The 26,679-nt window shown below is 34.0% G+C and overlaps 4 protein-coding genes across 7 annotated transcripts; 1 reads left to right on the plus strand and 3 right to left on the minus strand.

Moving 5' to 3' along the window:
• Positions 1-1,799: 1,799 nt before the first annotated feature.
• On the minus strand, positions 1,800-3,253 carry LOC112521408 (histone H2A-like). The gene is made up of 2 exons (XM_025130252.1): positions 2,945-3,253; positions 1,800-2,332 (listed from the first exon to the last, which is right to left on the minus strand). The coding sequence occupies exons 1-2, from the start codon at positions 3,152-3,154 to the stop codon at positions 2,087-2,089; spliced, it is 456 nt and encodes a 151-aa protein (XP_024986020.1). The 5' UTR covers positions 3,155-3,253; the 3' UTR covers positions 1,800-2,086.
• Positions 3,254-9,107: 5,854 nt separating this feature from the next.
• On the plus strand, positions 9,108-13,418 carry LOC112521286. Of its 3 annotated transcripts, none has more exons than XM_025130053.1 (4): positions 9,108-9,717; positions 10,958-11,059; positions 11,892-12,362; positions 12,884-13,418. In XM_025130053.1, the coding sequence occupies exons 3-4, from the start codon at positions 11,907-11,909 to the stop codon at positions 13,271-13,273; spliced, it is 846 nt and encodes a 281-aa protein (XP_024985821.1). In that variant the 5' UTR covers positions 9,108-9,717; positions 10,958-11,059; positions 11,892-11,906; the 3' UTR covers positions 13,274-13,418. The 3 variants fall into 3 exon arrangements, with proteins under 3 accessions (XP_024985821.1, XP_024985822.1, XP_024985820.1); XM_025130054.1 differs by lacking the exon at positions 10,958-11,059 and having other exon boundaries at positions 11,892-12,108; positions 12,238-12,362; XM_025130052.1 differs by lacking the exon at positions 10,958-11,059.
• A 495-nt stretch (positions 13,419-13,913) lies between these two features.
• On the minus strand, positions 13,914-15,801 carry LOC112521302. The gene is made up of 2 exons (XM_025130077.1): positions 15,092-15,801; positions 13,914-14,305 (listed from the first exon to the last, which is right to left on the minus strand). Exons 1-2 carry the CDS (start codon positions 15,718-15,720, stop codon positions 14,299-14,301), a joined length of 636 nt encoding a protein of 211 aa, XP_024985845.1. The 5' UTR covers positions 15,721-15,801; the 3' UTR covers positions 13,914-14,298.
• A 3,728-nt stretch (positions 15,802-19,529) lies between these two features.
• Positions 19,530-24,377, minus strand: LOC112520981 (soluble inorganic pyrophosphatase 1-like). 2 transcript variants are annotated; one of them, XM_025129600.1, is made up of 10 exons: positions 24,284-24,377; positions 24,140-24,185; positions 22,245-22,389; positions 22,112-22,140; positions 21,782-21,847; positions 21,600-21,707; positions 21,096-21,161; positions 20,898-21,018; positions 20,726-20,807; positions 19,530-19,780 (listed from the first exon to the last, which is right to left on the minus strand). In XM_025129600.1, the coding sequence occupies exons 3-10, from the start codon at positions 22,378-22,380 to the stop codon at positions 19,738-19,740; spliced, it is 651 nt and encodes a 216-aa protein (XP_024985368.1). In that variant the 5' UTR covers positions 22,381-22,389; positions 24,140-24,185; positions 24,284-24,377; the 3' UTR covers positions 19,530-19,737. The 2 variants fall into 2 exon arrangements, with proteins under 2 accessions (XP_024985368.1, XP_024985369.1); XM_025129601.1 differs by having other exon boundaries at positions 24,140-24,177; positions 24,284-24,372.
• Positions 24,378-26,679: the final 2,302 nt, after the last annotated feature.

Below are 26,679 nucleotides of genomic sequence, written 5' to 3' on the forward strand. Positions count from 1 at the left end.
TATTGGTGCCATAGCCATATTATACCTGTTCAAGTGGATATCAAAATTGCATCATGTTGCAGAATGCAGACAAGTCTATTTCTTATTCACTAGGGAACAAAGCTGGTGCATGGTGGAACAGACAAAGGTAGTGTTCGACATCACTATCTTTCTGTTTGCATTTTTAACAATGAAAGCATAATCATCTACAAAATTACATCCCCAGACCTGTATCCTGTGAATTTGATTCCCTTGGTATCTGGTTTTTGTTTAAATGGGGTTCCTGATCATGGGGAATGTTATTTTGTGCTTTTGTTGAATCCCCACCTAGGGTCCTTGATCTGATTTAGGTGCTCATTACCAACCCCCCCCCCCCCTTCTCMAAAATCGACAATTGATGATGCAAGATCTAAGGGTGAACGTGGTTGGGTTGTCTGTGTTGAATGCATTTAAACAACTCAACCAATATTTGCGATTTGGAAAATCTCAACCCAATCCAACTCGAACCATACGGATTAGGTTGGTCAACTTGGTTGAGATGAAACTTTAGTACATCAAAATATTCTCGTTTGGTTTGCTACCTTGATTATGGCGTTTTCTCTATTCAATGCATTTATTCATCATCAATCAATTGGTACAACTTATCTATACTCCTTAAGTAGATCATATTCATCTATTATTTTTTAATTTGCATATATACAATCACTTCTACTAAACATACATACAAAGGAGTTACATAGAGATGGAGAAAGAGATGTAAAGTATCTGTGTATAAAGAGGGTGATGGTGTGATAGTCTTGGTATACATATTAATAAAGGACTTGGGGGGTGTTTGGGATTGCTTATTTAAGGTATTTATTAACTTATTTCAGTGTTTTATGGTAATAAGGAGTTTTTAGTGTTTGGATGGAAAAAACAAAAAAAATACTTATGCCGGTTTGCCACTGTTAATAAAGAGGTTTTGATAAGTTACTCCCTTGTAACTTATTAACTTATTCAGGGATGGTATCAGTAATAAAGAGTTTTTAGTGTTTGGATGAAAAAAGAAGAGAAATATTTATCAGAGCTTATTATGTTTTGGTACCCCATAAGCTGATCCGAACACTTTTTATAGAACTTAGTTTGACACCATATAGTAGCCTCCTAGAACCTTGCAAAGTCATTATCATTATCAATGGAACCTTGTCAATTAGTTTTTGGAGATCGGGTTCTCACTACAGGTCCAAGTGGGAATTCAATCTCTAGACTGGAAAAGATTTGCTAGCAATCATATTAAATACATGAAATAGAAAGGTATTAGGCTCAAATAGCCCTAACTCAATTCCAATATAATATTTCCAATTTAAATATTTTACAACTCGATGAAACATCAAATGGCTTAAGGTTGTGACATTGAGAAATTAGCTCAAATGACCATTTCCTTCGTTCAAATTGACCTCCTAACTATTTCTCTCTCATGTCGACCCAAACATTACTACATCCACAATACCAAATGTGGACCTAGCTAAAAGACAAAAAGTGTCAAATTCAACCAGTTTATGTCACAATTGCATATTTGTGTTGAATTTTTAATCTATAGCCAAGTCTGCAATATGCAAAAAGTGACATCTGGATAAAAATAAAACCCATAAAAAAAATAGTTATGAGGTCAATTTATATGAGGAAAATAGTAAATTAACTCTTGAGTTTACCAGGTTTTTATGCACCCCTAGTCAAATCCCATACTTAATGTGATTTTCTGTAAAATGAAGGATAGAATCTGAAAGAATTCAGACTCACCTCTATCTAGATAACAATAGCCACAGAACAATAAAGACCCATGAAACACAACCATTCTCAGTGTCACCAATATCCAAGAATCTTTTAACAATTTTCTTATACAAATGTAACACCCATCTAAAAAGATTCATAAAAATAACAACTTCCATTTAGAAAAAGAGAGATTCTTCTTCTTCTTCACACCTAAGGTCCTAAACATAAACAGATCAGAGTACATGACTTCTAAATCTCCCCTAAAAACACCATAACATTTAAATTATCCCTACATCACCAAAAAAAGGTGAATAGATAGATACAATGAGAGGATGATAGAGAGGTTCTTCAACAACTAAGCTTTCTTTGGGGACTTGGTTGATTTGGAAGGAGATTTTGCAGGTTCCTTTGTAGCTTTATCATGAGACTTCTTTGGCAAAAGAACTGGATTGATGTTTGGAAGAACACCACCATGAGCAATTGTCACACCAGCAAGAAGCTTTCCAAGCTCGTCATCATTTCTTACAGCCAACAAAACATGTCTGGGTATGATTCTGTTCTTCTTGTTGTCTCTAGCAGCATTTCCAGCCAACTCCAACACCTGAATCCCAATTCCAAAATCACACCATGAACAAAAACATCAAGAACTGATTCTCAGAAACCAAGATTATCATGTGGTTTGAGTGATAGTTTGATGAACAAACTCATGTAGTTGATTCAGAAATAGCAGAATTAACCCTAAAACGTTTCATCAAATTTTCTGACCTAATTGGAAATCAAGATTATCATGTGATTTAAGTGATAGTTTGATGAACAAACTCATGTAGTTGATTCAGAAATAGCAGAATTAACCCCTAAAACGTTTCATCAAATCTTCTAACCTAATTGGAAACCGAAATTGTCATGTGATTTAAGTGATAATTTGATGAACAAACTCATGTAATTGATTCAAAAACATCAAAATTAACCCCTAAAATGTTCCATCAAATCTTCTAACCTAATTGAGCTTGATTTCACTTTTTAACCTAAAATCACTCGCAATTATAGATCACTGGCCTTAGATTCACAAAATCAATGAGACTAATCCGCATTTTCTATTAAAAAACAAACATCAACATCAAGTTCATAATCGATTTGAATCATTAAATCCTATGCATCGGATAAAAGCCAAAATCAACAAGTACCATAATAAAACCCTAAATTTTGGGAATACCTCAGCAGCAAGGTACTCGAGAACGGCGGCGAGGTAAACCGGTGCACCGGTACCCACACGCTTGGAATACCGACCTTTCTTCAGGTACCGACCGATCCTACCGACGGGAAACTGTAGACCGGCCTTAACGGACCGGGTAACTGGCTTCTTCTTGGGACCACCGGCCTTCCTTCCGGCAGCACCCTTTTTCAACTTCCCACCGGTCTCCATTTCAACGGCCGACGACTTGTAAAGAGACTATGGAATAAATGGATAAATTATTAGCTTTTCCGGAGATTCTTTGTCTGAAGGTAAGAGAGAGCGTGAAGATAGGAAAGGGCCTGAGGGTTGATTTATACGGTTTTCTTTGTTTTGGCGATCCTAGTGGTTTTTGTGTTGTGGCCGTTGGATTGGGTTCAATCGAGCGGTAGTGGTATTAAGTGATCCGTGTCATTGGGATTTAACCAATCAGAGAGAGGCATGTGAAGTTTCTATTGTCTTAGGTAAAATCAGATTAGATCTGCAATAGGCCGGGTCACGGGTGCATCTGACTTGACCCGAATAGTCAAATTGTATTATTGGTTTTGAAATCAGATTTTGACATAATACTTTTATTGTTGACGTTACAATGATGGACGTTTTTTTTTTTATTTTTATAAAACCCCCAACTTTTTGTATTTTTCATATCGATTTCATTTTCAATTTACTAAATTAATAATGCATATAATTCATAAATATAGGCCCGGCCTTAGCCACGTGCAGCCCGTGCGATTGTACAGTGCATCAAAGCTCAAAAGGACATCAAATTTTTATATAATATTAGTTTTGGGTTTGGAGATTTAATAATTTGAAACTTAGGCTTTAATTATAAACAGAGGGCCAACTTACCAGATCTATTAATAACAAACCCAATGACTTGAATCGATGACAATAGGATAGACGCATCACAGTTCACAAGATGATTGGTTTTGGCGATTTGAAATTGACGATTTCTATTGTTTTTTGAGTGTTTGAGTTTTTTGATTTTCAACGATGACGTTTTAGTTCCAGAGGAATACGATTAACAGTGACGAGTCTAACGACTGTCCATGCGACGATGGATCGATCTTGAAGATCAATCGATGCATTGCCGATTGCGCCGACTATATATATATACTCGAATACACGATTGTCGATTAAACAATGAAATCTCAATCCTTTAAATCTAGATACAGCCGAATGCATTGTATTCCTTCAAATCTGGATTCTGAAACTGGAAGTGGAACTGTGAAAGTCGATTTCATTGTTTTTGAAACCAATGTATGATTTTGTTTCTAAATTCTAACATAATAACATTTAATTTATTAATTTTGACATTATGAATTCATTGTATTTCCAATTGATACAAGCTCTCTTATCATCTTATGGTAATGATTGCTGACTTGCTAAATGTTGAATATGGAAAAGTAATTGATATATTTGCTTCAAGAAGTGCACGAAGAAATCGTTTTAGGTAATATATTTATATTTTGTAATTTAGGGTTTTGGTTTTCATATCCCCCTTTGTATTTTTCATGTTAATTAATAAAATTTGACGTAAGGTTGAAATTTAGTTTGAATATGTTCGAAACCCTTTAGTAAAATCGTATCTTTCGTCGTTTCATTTGCTTAAAAAAAAGCACAAGGGTATTTTTTAGGATCTTCGCACATGGCATCAAAAAACTCAGGAACGACACATTAAATAGATACATATTAATTATTATATATTATGTATAAAAGTCATGAAATATAAAAAAAAATAGTAAATTGTCATTTCACATCAACTTTTTTATAGGGAGGGGGAGACCCCTCCAGATCAAGAAAAAACACTAAAAAGCAACAATGAAGCGTTCGGGTAGAAGGAAACCTCAACTACCAGAATCCAAGGCACCCCGAGGGAAAAGAAAGAGGGAACACAGAAGAAGAAAGACGAGAAAAGAGGGAAAAGGAGAGAAAGAAGAAAGAGAGAAGAATAGAAGAGGGAAGAGAAAGAGGGAAAGAGAAGAAGAGAGAGAGGAAGAGGGAGAGAGAGAAAGAGAAAGAGAAAGAAGTCGACCACAAGTGAAGGGCCCAGCCAAGCCAAGACCGGGAAGTAACGGAGAAATTTCACATCAACTTTAAGATAAGAATCAAGACTTTTGTACAAAACTTGAAGATGATGAGGTTTTTATAGCGTCTCCAACAAATTCTCCAAAATAGAGAAGTAAAAGGTCAAATTTTCTAACAAAATTTACCTTCTTCTACAACAAATTCTATATTTTAGAGATTACATAATTAATTATATTATTAAAATATTAATACAACTCGTAAAAATTAAATTTTTCTCTGATAAACATTTAATTTCGAACAAGCTCATTGATCGTAGAATGAATGAAAAAACATCTCTCTCATACGTAATTATTTTTAGAAAAATCTTCAAATTTGAAAAAAAATTCATCATCTCTTTCACATTTTCTCCATCTTGGAGAATGCTTTAAGAAATCTGTTGGAGCATTTTTTAAAAATCTCCACAATCTCCATTTTGAAGAATCTGTTGAAGATGCTCTAAGAACTTTCTACAATGTTGGTTAAAAAGTTACATTTTTTGCTTATTATAACCTTATATTGGAGATGATTTAGATGCACACCTATTAATGTTGGAATTAGGTCAAATTATGCATTAAAATATAAAAATAAATAATGATATTGATGTGTGAGGAGAAAATTGATAGATACAGTGCATTTAGCCTACCCTTTTTTTCTATAATGTATACTTGAAAAAATAAGCAAATTAAAAAGAAATCATGTCGAAGAGACAGGTAGAGCAGTTCTAACATATACTATACAGTATAATTTTTAAAAAATAATGTATCAAAGACCAAAATTCGTAAAACAATTATTGTTTAACTCTAATGGCTATTTTATGTTAGACAGTCTGACATAAATTATACTGTCAAAATAAAGAAAGTTTCAAATATAAGTCATGTCCTTTATATAAATCATACAAATCAATTCATTGAGATGTTTATGGAAATGATGAATGTTTATTTATTATGATTTGAATATTTATGTAAAGTTATTATAGTCCACAATATAATTAACGTTTTATATTAGGAAAATTCGAAATATTTATGAAACGATATATTCATTAGACTAGATAGACGGTTGTGATTGGTTTGTATGGTTTGTATGAATTACATTGTTAGTATTTGAAACTTTATCTATTAAAATACCATATATTAAATAAAATACTGTTTCTTTTTGCTATAAATGGAGCATGCAAGACGTAACCGGTTGAGCATTAACGATGTATCAATGACTTTAACTTCGATTGATCGTTGATGATGTATCGAGAATTTTTGTTTATAACTGATATTGGTGTTATGACATCTGAAACCTCATTATTATATTGCCCCTTTTTGCTCATAGGGCATTTTGTAAAAACGTTTAACCATTGCCACGTCTTTCTCTGGTGAAGAGGTCAAATAGAATCAACTTGAAAAACAACATTTTTTACATAACATTTAGGGGTCGTTTATCAAACGCTTACCCAATAAGCGTTTATTAGTAAATTTAACACTATCATTTACTTACTGGATAAGATTTTGGTTCACCAAGACGGTATCGTATGCAACAATTTACCTGGTAAGCGCTTATTGTGGAAAGAGTCGTCGCATTCACTTACAGGGTAAGACTCTTGGTATGTATCTCACTCTTACTGGGATAAGATTCTTGATCCTTACCATATTCATCCGGTAAGGTAAAATGACTTGATGTTCACTTAACTGAGTTAAACCTCCTATCCAGATGAAATCTTTTATAAATTTTAGGTAAACAACCCCTAAGATTTAAACAATAACAAGAAAATATCGAGAAACAGATACCAATCAACTGATCCTTTAGATTATGCATCATCGACTCACCTAATTAAATACTTTCTCAAATGAATTTGCATTCGCTTGAACATCGACACGTGTAAATGTCTTTGTTTGTTACAAAATGTAAACCAGCACAAGAAAAATAAACACCACCTCACAACCACGTAGACAATGGTATAGTCATCCCTAAAGCGGTGTCAAGAGCCAACATGACAACTGTGACAAACTAAGACCCTATGAGCTCCCACTTGATCCACCAGGCTTGACGACCACCGAATCGCCGTCTTCAAGGTTGTATGGTTTAACCTCCCCACCATCTTGCGTCTTCGTTTTACAAACTAATAAAACTAAGCTAACAAGACTATTCTATTACAATAAGAACGATGCGCGAGTCGTAAATTAAAACATTAAATTACAACCCATGATAACATACATTTTAATTTCCCATGGAAAAAACAAACAAACCAAATGACTATACCATGTCCATTCATATGTATAAAACATATATACAAAAAAACAACAACGACCGAACAGTAGATCGTTTAACTACAAACATGTAAAATACGATATAAACCGTAAGAACGCCAAATGGACTAGGGACTAGTAATGAAACTCGAGATGCTATTAAAGACAAATATAATCAGCCTTAAGTCCATTAAAAAGAATATAACCATCCGTTGAAACCGTCCCTCACAAGGGAAAAACAAAAATATCTTATCTTCTCGTTTTTCTAGCGTGTGACCCAATAGGATAATGCGATCTTAGCAGTGTCGTTGTGACGCGAGCATAAAATCCTACAGACTCACACTTACACACGACACACACAGACATAGACGGTGGACAACCTCTAGCAACACCTCACCCGCCCCAAGACCCTCATGGAACTTGCTTTAGAAACTAGCTGATGTACATATCAAAAGTTTGACAAAGATTAACTGATAAGCTAGATGAAAAATAGAAAACGACTAAAAATGACATTTTGAAGAATTAGTTAATTACAACCTTTCATATTATGATTAAAACAAATCCCTAATAATATAATATGCTAATTAATACAAACAAGATAGAAAATAAAATGAAATAATATAATACATTAATTAAAATATTTCAAAATGATTATATATATATATATATATATTATAAAATTTGCATTTGTTAAAATAAAATTTAGAAAAAATCTACATTAATTTATGATTTTAAATAACMATTACATATAATATGAATAAAAATAAAATTGATCAACCTCACATATCTTAATTAATTAATAACTTATAAAAAATATAATTCATAATTAAATTAAATATTTTATTAAAATCATTTACCATGATTATATTACATATGAAACAAATTAAGTATAATTTCAATTTTTAGTTTCTACATGCCAACTATAATCATGGTAGTTGCGGTGAAGTAGGCATAAATATCAACACAATTTACATATTTTTTTAGAATTATTATATTAATTTTTGATAACTAAATATATTGAATAATAATAAAAAATAATAAAATAAAAATAATTGATATGATTAATAATAATTCTAAATAATCAATAGTTAATATTGATGTATAATGTATACTTAAAATTAGTTATAATATTAATTAATAGTTAGGAGTAATAAATAACAACCAATATTAATCAGAATTATAATTGGTAAGTGTCGAAAAGCTCATAAAACGTTACTTTAAACAACGTTTCAATAAGTTAACTTATGTTTATCAAACATAGCCTAAGAAGATGGGATTACAGATTTGCAGTCGTATTAAAAAATAGACAAAACTAAGTAGAATACGAAAGGATTAGCCTAAATGACAAAAGCCATTATAAGTGTCAAAATGAGCTTAAATAAGGAAAAACATTATCCTTAGAAAATTAGAGAGTGACATATGCAAATTCGGGACCGTTTAGTAAACGCTTACATGGTAAGTGTTTGCCGAGTAATTTTTCTTATTTGATGAATATGACAAGGGTAAAAAATCTTACCCAGTAAGAACAATGATAAAGATGGAGAGTCTTACTCGGTAAGTGAGCGTGACAACTTTTACCCGGGTAAGTGCTTACCAGGTAAATTGTTGCGTACACTACCATTTTAATGTACTACAATTTTACCCAGTAAAATAAATTGTAGTGTTGGTTCCTAACGGTAAGCGTTTAAGTAAACGACCCCTTCCTCTGTTATAGGATGTATTTGCACATCCTAATATTTTTTAGGTACAAGATGCAAATAGTCCATAATTTGAGGGGTGTAATTGGAAATTATTCCTATAAATATTCACGTCCCCTGTCCCTTCTTTATCCTCTACGCACAAATATCCTTCCCCCTTTCTGAGTTTGGATAAAGCCATTATTCGCCATTACGGGTCTCTTTCTATTCATAGCTATGTTCTTCGAACCTCGCATCTCGATCTTCAAATTTATGTAAGCAGATCTTTAATCAATCAGAGTCATGTGTCTCATCTCCGTTTGAATGTGTTTGATCCTCTTCGATTCAAGTCGAATCGGCGATCGAATCGACCATTTTAGGGCTTAGTGGTTGATTTTTGAGGAAATTAGGGTTTGAAGAGCATCGGACAATGCATTCGGTGCCTTCACTCGAATTGCTTACCCGGCCTTATGGTACCTCCTTCAATGGCGGTTGTTCGTCTTCTCATCGTTTGAGACATCGTCTTGAGAAAGGTGACCGTCGTGGTAATCTTAGTTAACAATCACCCTCATCCTTAGCGTCTATAATTACTCTTGTCGGTTTTTTCTTCCTTCTTTATCTCCCGGTTTTTCTTCGTTGTCATCATAATTTTGTTTTCACACGGCGAATCTACTCAATCGTTTGATTGGAAACCCACTTTGACATCCGGGATTGTTTGGTTCCACGTTTGAGCAGAAGTTTGTTTGGACCTTTCTATTCTCTTATTTGGCGGAAGAAGGTAACATTATGTTGCACGTGTAGACATACTCTGTTTTTAGAAATTCTCTTTGGATTTATCATTCATGAATTGAATCAAAAAAGTTATGATAGTGCACTGCAGATGTTGTATTTCTGCATAGCCGCATTGGATCCACAATTTACAGTGCCAGAAAGATAATTTAGTTCTATTTTATTTATTGTGAGTACTTGTGTTCTCATTTTATAAGTGATTGCTCAACAGATTTGGTAATCAATCTGCATATAGAATAATGATTCTTGTGATCATGAGCGAACTCCGATGGAGATATATGGTAGCAGGCTATTTCATTGTTTACTTCTATCTTGATCAGGAGCACAGTCATATTTGGATTGAGAAATCCGTAGTATGTCATATTCAAGGTCCTAAATGGTGTGAGGGTGTGGCGGCGAAGCCATGCCTCAAGCCTTAAGAGCCATGGCGAAGCCATGCGGTTTTTCAAGGTGTGACTTAGGCAAATCCTTGTATCATATATATAAACGTATGCTTTCTACTACTACTCAATAAGTCAATAATAATAAACAATTTAAATTACGATATATATAAAAAACTAACAAATAACACATTTAAAAGCTAAGATGAAAAATCAAATATCATGTTAAAAAACCGTGGCCATGGTGTGAGATGCAAGCCTTAGGCCATGGTGCATCATGGCCCCTTTTGTCGCAAGCCTCTCAGAGCAGTGGTCATATTCCAATACACTTTTGGGGCTCGAATCTCATCCAGTTGATTCGGAGTATTTCAGTATATAATAGTTGACACAGTCGGATGTCAGCCTCTGTGTTGCAAATTAGACTTGGAGATATCTTTGTAAGATGTACTTTTATCCCAACTTTCATCTGATGCTTTATTACATCACTTGGGTTTTCTTTACCCATGGTATTGTATAGGCGAGATGATATACAACATAAAGTTTTGATGGCACCACCAGGTGCAAGATGGTGGGCTTGCCACAGGTTACCAAGGCTATTGATTGCCAGAGTCGTTGCTGACTGCTAGGATGTTGCCATGGCACGACAGTGACAACCATGATTAGAATATGCATAACATAGTATTTGCTTTTTACCTTCTATACTTCACCAATGATATTTCCGGTTGCTGCTTATGTTAACATGTACTTCTTACCGTCTCAAGTGCGATCTTTGTTTTTTCCATTATATTTCAACTTCTAAGTTCATATGTGTTTCTTCCTTTCACAAGTTTAAATTGAGTTTGTCCATAGATATGTTGAGTCTTGCAGATGCATACAAATCGAAGTAAACTTTTACCAATTGAAATGGAAGCTTCTGCAGGACCCAAGATCAAAGAACCGATGAAGATCGACGTATACTTTTTGTTATATGTCTTGTTTCTCTCTTTTTCTTCTTCTCTCATCAACCCTAAATGTATTCGAACTTGAATAATTGTATTCATGTCTTAGTTCACACTGTTATTACTTGCATTGAAAATATACAACACCTTTGTTTCCAAGTAGACTAAATTCACCATATTATGGGATGATGGCTTGATGATAAATGGCTCAACACTGGCCTCTATGTTGCTAGAATCTTACTTAGAAATATATCATTATTCTAAATTTAAATATGTATGACTAGATATTCTTGTTTTTTTTATGATACTCTTTATACTTCACCAGTGATTTTTCTAATTTTCTATCGTCACCTGAGTTCACATGTGAGAGTTGTGGGTGTACATAATTCAAAGTGAAAGCATACTAATGGATTCGCGAGGCAATTGGATTGTTTCTCTAATGTGCTCTGCCAGTGTAGCGCATTGAATTTCCATTGCCAACATTGGTGTATGCCTGAGCTGTATTAGCTTGCTTATGCTGTTTGTACAGCTTGTGCACTGATATGCTCGTAGATAAGTCCAAATGGCGGATCCTTAGTCCAACATTTTAATTTAGTGTTTGGGTTCCTTAAGATTAAGGAGGTTGTTGGTTTGAAGACCAGTTCCAAACAAGGTATTTAGCTTGCTTTAGTCTAAGTAGATGATTAACCTCTTGCTCTTATATTATACTTGATACTTTCAAACTAGTTGCAGAGAAATTCAGACATTTAAGTAAGGAAGGAGTGTAATTTTTTGGCTTTCCTTTTGGACCTTTTGCACTGCATCCAGTCTACTATGGATTCACATCTAATACATTTCTTTTGCAGTTCCTTTTTTTTTAAATGCAAATGGACATTTGCTCCCGCATTGGTTTCTCCCCTGATGATATTAACCGCCTTCATGGGATCCATTTGGATACACTTGGGTCCACTTATGGAGTCATGGGAGATTTTTCTGTGGATGAACTTGCATATGGAGCAACCAAGTTTTTGAATATCCAAGATGATGATGGTGTTTTGGGCTCCATACCACCCCATAAGAAAGGTGTGTTTCAGATGAAAAATGAGTGTGGAGAGGCTCATCAAAGCGAAATGATTACCGAGGATCATAAGAAGCTTTTAAGCAAATGTGCTATATTTCCTTGTTCAAGCAAGACCTTGTCCTCTGTTGCAGCATCTGTTGGAGGGGCACGTAAGGGGAAAATGAAAAATGACACTGATTATACAACTAGTGGAGTCTCAACACATGATACTGCTAAATCTATTAATCCTCCCTGCTCAAGTGCTATATCTCTACCTGTAAGTATCGACTTCATTTGTCCTTGGATATTTAGTTCATCTTGCCTTGCTTTTCCGTAAACTGCAATATTGCCATACCCATTCGATTCACACTCGCTGCTGATTCTGAATAAACTTGAAACTGATAATTGTTATCCATTTTGGTTCTACTTCAGTACTTCTGCCTTTTAGGTTTTGCATTCGACAACTCAACAGTTCCTTCTTAAACTGTGACTATGGGACCTTGGCGTATCACTATGAATGTTACTAGTGAGCATGACCATAAAATACGATTTGTAATAGAATAGTTGTGTAAATACCCAATTGTGTGTAGTGTATATGTACATATGATTTGCAGGTATAAAAATGGCAAAACTTGACTTTACCAATGGGCCATATCTAAATAATAACCTAAAGTCGGACTTTTACCATGTTTTAGAGGCATACAAGCAGGTGTACTGATGGACTTTAATGTTTCTAAATAGAACCAAATGCATGCTATGACACATTGAAAAAGTAATTTGTGTTGTAAATTGTTACAGAAGCCTTTGAAGCTTGTATCTGCGATGAAAGGTAGCCATGAGAAAGGTGGAGTGGGTCCACCACTAAAGAAGCTGAGCGTGAAGTGGGCCCCAGACGTGTACGACCCGGTACCCACATCAGTGGTGAGCAACAGGGGTAGTAGTCGTAAGCATAATGGTAAGAAGAAGTCGAAGAAGAAGGGGAGTAGAGAAAGTAAAGGAAAAGAGAAGAAGCAAAGTCGTAAAAGAGGCGGTCGGAATTCTTTGAATTGTTATAGTGAGCAGAAAGAGGAAGTAATATTTGTTTCTGCAGTGGACTTCCATCTAGACCTTGACCTTTTCTGTGGTAGTAGTTTTCCCAATCCGTATGGCTCGAGTTTGCACCTCTCGTCAATTGCGGAGGCCACCTAGCTAGCTTTTCACGGTGACAACACAGGATCCTTTAAAAGAGCTTTGTTGGTTTTGTAGATATTGTGGTGGAAAAGTTGTATAAGTTGGGTTTAATCGGTTATGGATTGATTTTCGTGAGTGTAAGATAACTGTATTGTTCAGAATCGAATCCTTTTCATTAAGCTCTCTTTTATGTACACCTTAGTGATGAGTTGAGATAACCGGATGGATGATAGGGAATTAGAAATGTACCTAACAAACATATGATTACCAGATGCACATATCAGGCAAGTGTTTTGACAATATAAATAGATCGTTGGTATGTAGGGTGGACTTGGTATATGGTATCAATAATTTTTTTTACCAATACTTTGTACCTACTTGATATGTAAAATTCAACACAAGATACCAACCAATTATACTTGCTACCAACTTGATTGGTATAGATTAATACTGGTTTTGTATAAACTTCAAATTATATATATATATATATTATATATATATATATATTATATATATATATATATATGAAGAACTTGTCATTTTGTTCAAATTATGAGACATTTTGAGATTGCAGGTAATAATATCATGTTTAAGGTTTATGATTGCACGGAAAAGGACTTGTAAGAGACTATGATCCAACTACTCGATATCAACGATCTATTAGGAATTTGGTTAACGACCCCTAAATTGTCTATCAATATAAAATGAACACAAATAGTATCTTGGATCTTTAAAGACCACCCAATTCTTATTACTATTGCAAGTTACATATATGAACAATAACAATAAGTACGCCAAGTTCCATTATTCATGGAATGATGGGTTTGAATCAGAAGAAGCAGCAACTGTATTTCTTACAATCAAACCTCTACACTCTTCTGGATTTTCGTCACAAAAAACCCAAAACCAATCCATAAAATACCACTCTTTTCAGCATTAGGAAACCAAAATGGTATCAAGATCTTGATCCTACATGCTTCATGGGAACGTCTTATTCCAACCCCAAACCCAAAAGGGAATTCCCGTTGATACACGCTGCTCGACTAAACTCTGTCAATTGTATAAAATGTTAGGATGCAAGTTATCATCCAAATAAGCATGAAAATAACACACTTTGTACCAATTGTAATAATAAGATGGTTCCATTGAATTGCAGACATGTAACAATCCGTCCCACATGTATAAGAAAAGTAGCTCAGTGAGATCCTTAGTTCGAAGTTGTGGGTTACCAATAGCTTCCACCATGATTTTAAGTTGAATATGAAGTCACGAGACTATTGAACAATGGACTACTAGATCCTTGCTATTAAGAAATACCGTAACAAGAAACTATTGCATGATATTGCCAATATTTATACCTAGTAAGCACATATACATATGGTAAATTGTTCATACGTTTAATCGATGGCATCTCAACCACGATCCGTTCACACATTATGTTTTGCTACCAACAACTCTAAATCTCTTCTATGATGTTTTCAGAACCGATGATTTGTTTGCAATAAAAAGGCAAGCAAGGGGATGTTTGGTTGGTTTTCCATTGAGTCACGTAGGGATTAAGTTGTCTGTATGGATTAATTTGTATTCGGACGGAAGGTTTTTGTTTAAGACGGATTTTTCATAATGGAACGAACGTGTACCGGGAACAAGTTTGGAAAAAACTTGGCTTTCTACGTAAAGCTAACTCTCTACGAAGCATACTTAACAAATGAAACCACTGTCAAACAATCTTGTATAATTGACTTTGACCAAATAAGTTGAGTCCCATTAAACAGCCAACAAATATGCCCTAAGATTTACTTGAGTAAGAGTGTGGTGTGGGGTTGTAAGATAAACCTGGAGGATCCAGTATTCATGTTGCGATGGAGAATCCGACCCGATCCACCGTCCTCACTTGATCCAATCAGATCCTTCAAACCAGAATTCATGGGTTTCTCTTCCTCCTTCATCACCGCCTCCTCCTCCTTCATCTTCTCAGGCACAACTCTCAACCTCTCGAAATAATTCCCATAAATATACTCTGGATCATACCCATTCTCATCATCAAACAACATGATATGACCATGCCATTCCCAGACCCGATACTCCGACCCGGCTTCCATATGATACCCAACACAAATATGGTGTTCTCCGATCGTTACCGCCTGACCCGAATTGGGTTTTAGGGCTTCTTCCGTGTTTCCACTAAGAATAATCTTGATCACCTCCTTTTCCAGCTTCGATTCTTCTTTGGCCAGCCGAGTTTTGCTCCTCCTGTTGTTTTCATCATCATCGTCGTCATCGTCTTGATCATCTTCAGCATCTGAGATGTTGTTTATGGTGTCCATAAGGAGATCTTCTAGGGTTTTATTAAAAGACGGTGATAATTGGGGTTGAAGAGGATTCGGAGGGCGGATTTGGAGCCTGCCCATTAGGGTTTGGAGAAGGAGGTGATCCAAATTAGGCGTATTCGTATAGGAACTCATGTATACAAGATTTTGAAGGTTTTAGTGATTGTTTGTATGCGTAAGAGGAATTAGGGTTTTTGATGGAAAAAGGTGTGAAATGGCAGAGAAAAGAGAGGGGGCTAAAAAAGAGGGTTTATCAGGTTTATGCAATTGCAAACTGATGCTGAATCTTTCAAAAAGCGGTCGCTGAAATTTTCTTTTATTTACATTTCTAGCTCTAAGAATTATAATTTGCCACTCTGGCCACAAATTTAAAATCTTTTATCAATTCAGTATTATTTAGGTAAGGGGCGGTTTACCTAAACACTTATCCAGTAAGCACTTACCCGTAAACATCAATGCTATCGCTTACTTAAAAAAAGTAATCAAGTCGTGGTCTTCAAGATACAAAAAGTTTGTCTAGTGGTTGTATTCATTAAGCTCTCCAAAAAGCCGAAAATTACCAACATATTGTTAAAGGAATGTTCTAGCATAAAACAACTTGTTCAAATTAACTATCCAATTATGTAAAAACAAGTAAATCATAAACTTAACTCCATGAAACAATAAATGAAAAATGATATAAATAAAAATAACTCAAGATTGTGATAATAAAAGAATAAACTAACTAAAAGTTGGGAAATGATTGAATAATCAAAGCATATCAAGACATATAATGTTGATATATGTAATCTTATGGGCTGTTTACTTGTGGCTTAATTAGGCTTATTGGTTTATTTGGTTTATTTGCACAGTTCATTTGGGTTGTTTACTTACGGCTTATTCGTATAGAACACGACTTCATTGCACAGATATAAATGGTGAGTTGTCCCCATTCAGCCACAAAAATGATACCCCTACCCCTTATTTAAAGTACCGCCTCCTTCCCATATGAGACACCCCATCTTCGGTCTATTTATGATTTTTTGTTTTGATGTTCAAATAATTAATATTGGGGGTAAATCGGTCATTTATGTTATTCAGACCGTTGATTTAGATAAAGAAAATATTAAACAACACTCATTTATCCAGATAGACAAATTTATTCATACAAGACTTGATAAATTTTTTTGGTAAAGAGCCCCTCACTCTATATAAATTCTTTAAATCAATTTTAAAAAATCTTAGAAATATAAGATATAATTTGAATTATGCTATGATTTAATTTTAAAAAAAAAACAAATGCTGTAAAGAAACCCATCTATAATAAAAAATATTGATTTTTAGGGGGTGTTTGGGATTGTTTAAAACATTTTTTTTTTTTTTTTTGTAAAAATGTTTATTAACTTATGTGGTATCAAACCGGAGTTAAATAAAATATGGTTAAAATTGTAAACTGGTAATAAACAGTTTTTCATAAGTCAGGAATGATTAACTTATCAAAAACAACTTATTACCGGTTTGACACCGGTATAAACACTTTTTTTTCTTATCCAAACACCAGAAAACAACTTATCACCGGTGCCAGACTGAAATAAGTTAAAAAGCATAAGCAATCCCAAACACCCACTTACTGATGTTGTTAAAAATGATAACCTGATTTCATTCAGTTGCTTGGCTCGACCAAATTCTTCAAGTAGTTTTGTTGGTAATTTGGCATGACTTCGAAAGTGTCTTCATGTTAATTGACACGGAGCGTATTTTAAAATCTTGACTTTTCAACTTTAAATTATTCTTATTCACATAGAATGTAAATATTTATGGTAAAAAGTTGATTACTACAATCTTAATCGGTTTTATACAAAACCTTTATTCAGAGATATTAATATAAAATGATATTTTTTGACTCACTTATCGGCTGAAGCTAGTGCAAGAGGGGGGAGACCTAGGATCAAACCCATAACCTGTCTTGTATTTGAGCAAAGTCACACCACCTCTTTATCAACTGAGTCCTTACTCTCACTTACTTTGTTGGGTGACATTATCGGCGATCAAAATGGATTGTGGTAAACGTATTTTACCCGGTAAGTGGTTAATGCTAGGAGTCGTCTCCCTCATTTACGTAGTAAGATTCTTAGTTCTTGCTATGTCCTTATCATGCGAGATTACTGTAACGCCCCACGTCTCTATATATATTGGGTGCCGTTACTTTACATGATAAACTTTATTAAGCTCTTGAATCTGAACTTGAAATTTAGCTTTATTTAGTACATATCTTGAATTTACATCAAAGAAGAAACTACTTAGCGGAAACGTAACCATAACTTGTATTACAACAAAACTTGCTTTTCAAACTAAAACCGTTATAATTTATGCAAATCCTTCTTACTTCCTTCATGAGATACATACATGAGATATATAAGCTATAAGCTTAGTGAATATTTATAGGTTCATGAATGAGAAATTTTTATGATATTTTGTAAATGATAATTCATAAAAATTCTCGATCATGTATAAAAATATTCTTTATTCTCATGCATAAACATTCATAAAATCATATATTTTTTATCATGCATAAAACATTTTTTTTGAGATCTCACTTGTCACATGCATGTATACCATACTTGTCTTTAGGTTTGTTAACCCCCGGGTCCATTAAAAGGCTGCCTATAAGGTCCGTTTGCAAGACGTTCCTTCTTGTAATATCCCGTACGTTGGATATTATGGTTATACATAACATGTAAAAAAATTATGCCTTGTGTAACACATATGATAACATGTAAATGATTTTCATGTCTTGTGTGTGTACTTGTATGTCATCATGCATATCTTGAATATGTATGTGTATCAATATTTTCATGTAAAACAAAGCATGCCAACATAACTTGTAATGCATAAAATACTTCTATATATATCATACATGTATCTCATAAATCACATAAGTACTCACCTTGATTTGCCTACTTTTTCCTTTGATTCCTTCCTTCAAGCTTAATTAGGTAAATATAGAGAGATTTCTTATTTTTTTGGTATGCATAAATAGTGACCCTTAAACCCCTATTTAAAGATAAATTCATTGCATTAACTACTTGGCTTTTTTGCTCTAAAAATTGTACTCTTATGAGAGTTTGACACCTCACCAATAAAGATAGAGAATCTTTACAACTCATACTTCTAATACTCCTTGTCATTGTCATGCTTCCTTGACTTGTCTTGTAATCAATAGTATTGCCAACTCATACACTTCTAGCCTTAACAACTCATCACTAGCTTGCTTAGTCATGCTTACTAGACTTGCCAACACACTCCTAGCCTTAACAACTCATCACTAGCTTGCTTAGTCATGCTTACTAGACTTGCCAACACATTTTTAGCCTTAACAACTCATCACTAGCTTGCTTTCTAAATGTAGCAGCTGCTGGAGTACTTGATTATGTATAAATATTTGTATTTAAGGCTGAAATATTAAGATTTATTTAATAAGAAACTAAGGTGTTACAATTACAATCCTTAACGTACTTACCGGTAAGATAAATGACACCCAATAAAGATTTATCCAAAGTAAAAACACCGGGCATGGCAAGACGGTGGGTAGCGGTTCAAGTGATAATAATCATTAGTAAAAGTAAAGTAAAACGTACACTTATTTTCTTATACCTTGGTCAATTTTTTAAGACAAGTACATGGTTACATTACCTTAATTTGCCATTTTTAAGAACATTATAGTGCTACCGTACTCGCAATCCTAGCTCCGCCCCATAGATCTCCCGTTACACAGAAGTACCGGTTGTTTTACCAATATGTTGAAGCAAAAGATTCACGTAAAATTGTGTTTTACCGTGGGTTGGAGATACTAGAAACACTTGATCGGACACTTAAATGTTTCGAATTAATCAATTCTAAAAAGTATCGTCTTCATCAAACAAAATCAAAATTAATATATGTATATACGATCAACAGAACCATAAAAGAAGACCAAAAGAGTTCATTGAATTTCAAAGTGCACAAAAGCTTCTTCCCTTACACATTGTGAATACATTAAAAAAATATTGAAAAAATAGAATATATGTAACAGTTGCACCAGTCTCGTTCAGTATTACAAACTGCGCTTTGTTGTCGTCATCATTATATAGCGATGAGAATATTACAGAACATAAATTCGTAAGACATCCACCTCTACCTCCTCAAACTCTCCACGATGTAGTCCGCATACAGATCCCTTCAAGTTACCAAACACAAGGTCAACCTCATTAACACTTTGCTTTTTGCATCAAATTTTTTTATCATAAAAACAGATCATTTCACCAATCAGAAAACCATCTACAACTGCCTTTTTTAACGCTACATATGCATATTTATATGTACATCTACAAGGTTGGGTCTGGTGAGAAAGAAAGTTATGATAAGAAGCGTAAGAAGAGATCCCCACCTTTGGATCAATCGCAACTGAATGTCAACACCTGTGTATACATCTGTATATGTATAATGAAGAAAACTTGTACGCCAAAGCCCATTATTGTATTTTACCAGGTGAAAAGGTCTTTCTGAATTGGGATCTTGCAAAAAATATGATAAATGCATATACTCCCTCTGTATGGATACAGTTTTAGAAATGTATAATTATTACATTCTTTAATCAACTAAATGACAATTTTATGCTTAATATAATTAAAGGCGCTTGGGCCTGTTTGTTAGCAGTTCGATCAGCTATTCACGACTGTTTGGTAGTGACTTGATGATATTAGAAAGTGGCTTATTTTAGGAGGGAGCTTCATGCAAAAAGTCAGGTTTTTTTCAAGCCTGTTACTCCCAATTAAAAAACATGTTCCTTCCATCTATGAAAAAGCTCTCCCAAATAAAAATCTTCCCAATCTATAAAGACAGATTAATCCATACAGGACTTAATGGAGAACCAACCAAAAAACCCCTTACCTTTAAAAGTTACTTTGGGACAAACTAAGACAGAAATATGGACATTTATTTTGAGACGGTGCTAGTAATTTAAGACACCCATAAGAGAGAGTGTTTGCATTTATTTTTGGGCAGACAAAAGAATTTGTGCTTTCACTACTTATGTATTCAATATTATTATGGGGTCCTACTTGGAAGGCATAAATAGAAAAAAGGAAGGTATAAAAATCAAGCAGTTCGATTCTCTACTTACATGGAATGTCTAACCACCTCAATTGCCTCCTCAGCTGGCAAGAAATCATTGACAGCAACCTCCTTGTTCTCATTCTTCTTGTCTAATTAGTTGTCAAGATAAACAAGATTGCATCTAACAAAATGGTGATACAGATTCCAGCACTTATAACAATTGAGTTTTCAAAGGATACAATCTTCAAAGAAACGGCGGATCTCAGCCAAACGATGTGGTGGCAGCTCCTTAATGTCACTGTAGTGTCTATACTCAGGATCATCAGCACACACTGCAATTATCTTGTCATCCTTCTCTCCCTGATTCATGATATCAACCAATGTCAGCAAATTTGTTAAAAAAAATTTGTCATTCATAAAAAAAGACAATATCATACCTGATCAATCATGGGCATGACACCAATTGCTCTGGCACGAAGAAAACAACCAGGCAGGATTGGTTCCTGCAGGTGTTTTCAAAGCACCACAATAAGTCAGTGACATTGCTGCATATTCCATTTGATATAAGAAACCTCACGAGTTTAATATGAAGTGAAAAGTAAATCAGTATTTGGTAAATTTAAACCACTAGCTTATGGCTCATTGCTTCTGTTCCTCATCTACGTTTTGTGGGTTCATCAACATCTATGGAACCAAAAGGCCTTTAGCCTAGCGGTATCGTATCCCTTGGCCTTCTGGGAGGTCAGGGGTTCAAACCTCACCATGGGTGAGGAGGGTGTGTGAGTTTATTTGTTGCATTTGCCGTATATAAATATTATATACTTCAAAAAAAAAAAAACATCTATGGAAATGGGACCCTTCAATGAAAAACGAGCCAACAAAGCAAATGCACTAGATGAATGGATGCAAAACTAGATAAAATGTAAAATAAAGTGGCATACCTGCATGATAACCAAGACATCAAGTGGATCGTTGTCCTCACAGAGAGTACGAGGGACGAAGCCGTAGTTGTGAGGGTACACAACTGATGAATATAGGACACGATCAACCTGATAAACCACATATTAGAAATTACGGAAACCATATATCCCATCTCATTTCACCAATTATCATCCTCATTTACCTTGATAAGTCCTGTTTTTTTGTCGAGCTCATACTTTACCTTGCTCCCCTTGCTAATCTCAATCACCTGCAAAAAAAGAGTGGTTTTATGATAAATCCTTTCTCTTACAAATGAGCACCTAAATGGGTACTTCCAGCGATGCATACAATTAAAATTTTAATTGCACAAATACAAATACCGAGAAATTTAGGTGAAAAGAAAATATGAAGCTGCTTGTATCACCCCAAACCTTAAAAAAAACTACACACACACACACACACACAATTCTCTAAGCAAGGATGGTGATTTCAATTAACTGGACTTTGATCAATATTAGTTCTACATCCTTACACAGTTGAATATCGTTGGTGCTCCTGGTCCTGCAATGGATCATCACAAAAATCAGATGCTTGAATATCACTACATCATTATACAGATATATTTATTCTATGAATCCAAGGAGGACTCAAATTAAATAAAGTACCTATCTCAAGATCATGCCACGGATGGGCAGCAACTGATCTTCTCCTCATGGATGAAAGGATTCTTTCATTAAGAGGAGGATGTGAATGATGATGAGAGTTAGCAGGTTTGTTTGGAGTCTCAATGGGCGGAGTCATTGTTGTAATCTGCACATGTAGCCTATATCAGAAAAACTACTGCTATTTCAAAGAGCTTACTTGCTATGAAAACAGACTAATAGAACAAGAGAGAGAAAATCTTGGCATTAATATCAACATTCAAGCAAAACAAACAGAAATACTAATTGAAGTGCAGTATGCTCAAATTTAGCATATGCACTCCCTTGTGCTCATATCTAGAATTTAGTAACGTTTTTCAAATAGGAGCACAAGAAGGAAATAAAATCAGATTGACTGAACTGCCACTAGTGCATGAGACACAAGAGAAAAAAGAAATTACTAGTACATCTAATTCATCACAATAGATAGGGAAATGCAAGAACATATTCTTAAATCATCTTTAATCAACTCCTTAAGCTTCTGGTTGTCGTAAAATAGTTATGAAGTTTATTGTTATTGACGCCTAATGAAAGTAAACATATGCACAGCCATATGAGACATCAGCAAATAAGTCACTCTATGAAGCATATACGTAAATGATATTTAGTTCCTGAAAAGATACAAGGGGCTTACGGCTAAAAAAACAGACCTAACTTGTGATAAAGGCTAGGAACATAACCAAATAAAAAGGTAATGTTCTGGCAGACTATTAAAGTAGACTTTGATAAAAGACGCAAAAATTTTATCAATCGTGTTAGAGGTCTGAATAAGAAATAGAAAATTAACCCCAAAAATAAAATATTAATCCAAGATGCTGTCAACAGTAGAGTATCAAATTGTACATATAAGAATGTAAAGAGATAAAAAAGAATATCATAAAACATAGTGACCCATGAGATCCATAAAATGAGAATTACCAAGACAAGAAGACTACAGATGCTGCAGGGGAAGGCTCATTTGGTGCAACAAATTGATCTTGTAGATCAAGTTAAACAGGCATCAGATGTGACAGATACACAAAATACAAAATAGCATATACTCAATCTATTTCACCTAAAGCATTTGTAATGACAGTGATCCAAAACTGTTTGCAGTTAAGATCAATGATAATATGATAGAATTGCATTTGAGACATTCAAGAATAGAATGAACAGAATCATAGGTCCTCAAAAGACAAATTCACCATTTTCATAAGCTGTTTATTCACTGTTTCAAATATCTCCTTGAAACCATAAACTGAAGAGAAAATTCAAAACGGAAAACCTACACCAATACTATAATAAAATGATTCATCTAAAATCAAATTTTATAAAACCTTAAAACATCAAAACACAAACAACCCGTGAAGCATTAGCCTCTGTGTATGCTTATGAGTATGCATGACTCTAAAGCCACTTAACAAAACGCATAAAAGTAAATTTTATGTTACATTTTGCCAAATTTATTACCGACATTTTTTTAAACTCACACATAAGAAGCATCGTCAAAACTAAGAAGGCCAGCAGAAAAACACTAAAACGTGACACCGTACACCTCAGTAGGGAAATGAAAAAAAAATCAAACTCATAAACACTTAATGGTACGCATAAGCGTGGATCTTCTGCAATACATTGTCGAATCGAGACCTCTGGTCATGTAAAACCTCACACACACAAAGAAACCGGCAACAGAAGAACAAATTCAGCAAAACAACACTAAAACATCACATCATAAGTCAAATAGATTCGATAGCAGCCCTAAAAAGAACAATTCAAAGAGTATAACATGAAATGATGTGTGTGCAACAGTTGAACATCATCAAAATGTACTACAATCGAACTTTAAAAACAATATGCAAGCAAAGGAGTTAAGAACAAACCTGAGATGATCTATGAACCTGATGTTGAGAAAAATGACCTGCAGATCTAGATATTTAACAACATCAAAATCAAAGAGCGTAAGAATCAAGCCAAATATATACATACAGATACTTGTATGTATTGATAGAGAAAGATAAACATACCTAAAGAGGACAGAGAGAGAAAGTAGTGGAATCAAGCTAAGGCAAGACAAGGCGGAAGCTACACGCTGTTGTTGTTCCCGCTATCTTCAGCTTTCGCCATTTAAAGCAAAGGGAAAAAGAAAGTTTATGTGTTACGCGTTTCAAAAGATCGGACCTTTTCCATGACGGAACTGTTCACTTTCCAGGTCAATGTACAAGTATTGATGCGAGAGGTATAAGTCGTGAACGGATCGTTGGTGTGAATTTAATAATTTATGATCTGGAAAAAGGGTTTCACCATTTGGAAAGGAGAAAATGCCATATGGAATTATGGAATCGGAAAAAGATACCTGCTGAATAGGAGATGAGAATGACATCCGTGTGACACGTTGGCGTTCGGTGGTCGGGTCGAACTTGTGGGCCACCACCACCACTACCGGGTCTAACCCAAAGACTAATTTTAATATTATTTTTTTAAAGTTTTTTTATATTGTCTTTTAGTTATTTTAAATCATCAACTAATTATGAAATATAATTTAAAATTAAATTTTATAAATTTAAAATATATATCCACCGAAGAAGATAAGGAAGACGATGACGGGAGGCCTAACGGACGTGCGATGTAGCTTTCACAGTTTAAAAGGATATGTGATTAATTGCCATAATCAATGGCATAAAATAATTTACTATTTAATAATATCCTTTTTTTAATTGGTATATTCTATTGATATAAAAATAAATTATTACTCAAATAAAATATCATACATTTGTTATAGCTAAGGTTGATTTAGGGAGTTTTTGGGATTGTTTATTTTAAGTATTTTTTGACTTATTTCAGTTTGGTATCGGTGATAAGTTAAATGCTAGTGTTTGGATGAAAAAAAAATTGTTTATACCGGTGTCAAACCGGTAATAAGTAGTTTTTAATAAGTTAATCCTTCTTGACTTATGACAAATTGTTTATTACCAGTTTACCATTTTAACCATGTTTTATTAATGTTTGTTAATTATTAATCTTATTGATATAAATTATTAATCTTATTGATATAAATTTTTGTCAAAAATATTATTATAAATGATAAAAAATAAATTTGTACATGTTAAAAAATAAATAAGTTAATAAACAAATCTTAAACACTCTCATAAGTCAATAACTGTTCTTTTTAATCATTTTACATATATAAGCAAAAATTGTCAAACACTAAAAAACAACTTATCAGCTTATTGTTTTTTGGTATCACTATAAGCTAATTCAAACACTTTTTACATAACTTCGGTTTGATACCACGTAAGTTAATAAACACTTTTATAAAAAAACATAAGTTGTCTTAAATAAGCAATCTCAAACACCCCCTTATTTCCGTGACATTTTTCTTTAATATTTAAGCAAAATGTTGATTATCAGTAATTTTATCTATAGATATAAATGTGAGAGGTCATTTTTTGCTTCATTCGACGGCTGAGATTAACAGAGGGCTTAAATCAAACTACAAATCTATTTTGTATTTGAACAAAATCATGCTGTTTATTTGACAACTGAGCTTGTAAAATATTAATAAAAATAATATGATTTTTAGGCACTTTTAATTTTATTTAAAATAAATTATATTGTTATTTTATGGGTTATTTACATACAAGTAGAACACCACCGACGAGTCCTTGGGCATATTTTGTCAACCAATTGGGTTGGAGTGGCCTAATTTTGAGGAATATTCTTTTATACCATTATGGAAAAAGATGACCATGACTTAAAAGACACCCTTTCACGTCTAACTTCTAAGAGGGAGACACCCTAGCCACATCTCTATTATTATTATAATAAAAAAAAATGGGTGTATATAATCACAAGGGTGATGCCTGATTGGTTTGAGCTCGACTCCAAAGATTAAAAGTATCAGGAGGTCTCAGGTTTAAATCCAAGGAGGAATAAAAATCTTCTTGTGGCCACGGAGGGTCAGATGCAGTGACTCCAGATTATCTGCAAAACAGGTGGTCGTCATAAGATTAGTTAGCTCGTATAGCGAGTTAGACATCCAGGTTAATCAAGAAAAAAAATTGGATATGTATTGTATTCAGGTGTAATTATCTTTCATCAAAACTATATAGTATAACCGTAACATCGTAGGTTAATCATATTAGATATTATATGTTTTTGTTCATATATGAACTTTAGGTTTTGAAACAAGTCTAACAAGGAAGGTATCCAATCATATTCCTCGACCCAAGACGCGTTTCAAGAACGTGAGTCCAGGTGTGAATAAAACGAACAATATCTGGTATGGTTAGACTGAAGTGTCACAATAACACAACATATTTTTATGTTAATGGATAAAGAATTAATAAATTTGGTGGAATATTGTTCAAACGGAAGGAATATATAATTTCTCTTTATACATATCAATAACAAAACACGATAA

Source organism: Cynara cardunculus, assembly GCF_001531365.2.
Source record: "Cynara cardunculus var. scolymus isolate 2C chromosome LG 11, CcrdV1, whole genome shotgun sequence".
Taxonomy (NCBI): domain Eukaryota; kingdom Viridiplantae; phylum Streptophyta; class Magnoliopsida; order Asterales; family Asteraceae; genus Cynara; species Cynara cardunculus.

Bases quoted from the DNA above. Each gene is read 5' to 3' on its own strand.
- LOC112521302 (XM_025130077.1), bottom strand. From the start codon at position 15,720: ATGAGTTCCTATACGAATACGCCTAATTTGGATCACCTCCTTCTCCAA.
- LOC112521408 (XM_025130252.1), bottom strand. From the start codon at position 3,154: ATGGAGACCGGTGGGAAGTTGAAAAAGGGTGCTGCCGGAAGGAAGGCC. The intron at 2,333-2,944 runs GTATTCCCAAAA...ATTGGGATTCAG, and splicing joins TCGAGTACCTTGCTGCTGAG to GTGTTGGAGTTGGCTGGAAA.
- LOC112520981 (XM_025129600.1), bottom strand. From the start codon at position 22,380: ATGACTCCGCCCATTGAGACTCCAAACAAACCTGCTAACTCTCATCAT. The intron at 22,141-22,244 runs GTACTTTATTTA...GATCCATTGCAG, and splicing joins GTGGCATGATCTTGAGATAG to GACCAGGAGCACCAACGATA. The intron at 21,019-21,095 runs GTATGATATTGT...ATCATGAATCAG, and splicing joins TCATGCCCATGATTGATCAG to GGAGAGAAGGATGACAAGAT.
- LOC112521286 (XM_025130053.1), top strand. From the start codon at position 11,907: ATGCAAATGGACATTTGCTCCCGCATTGGTTTCTCCCCTGATGATATT. The intron at 12,363-12,883 runs GTAAGTATCGAC...AAATTGTTACAG, and splicing joins CAAGTGCTATATCTCTACCT to AAGCCTTTGAAGCTTGTATC.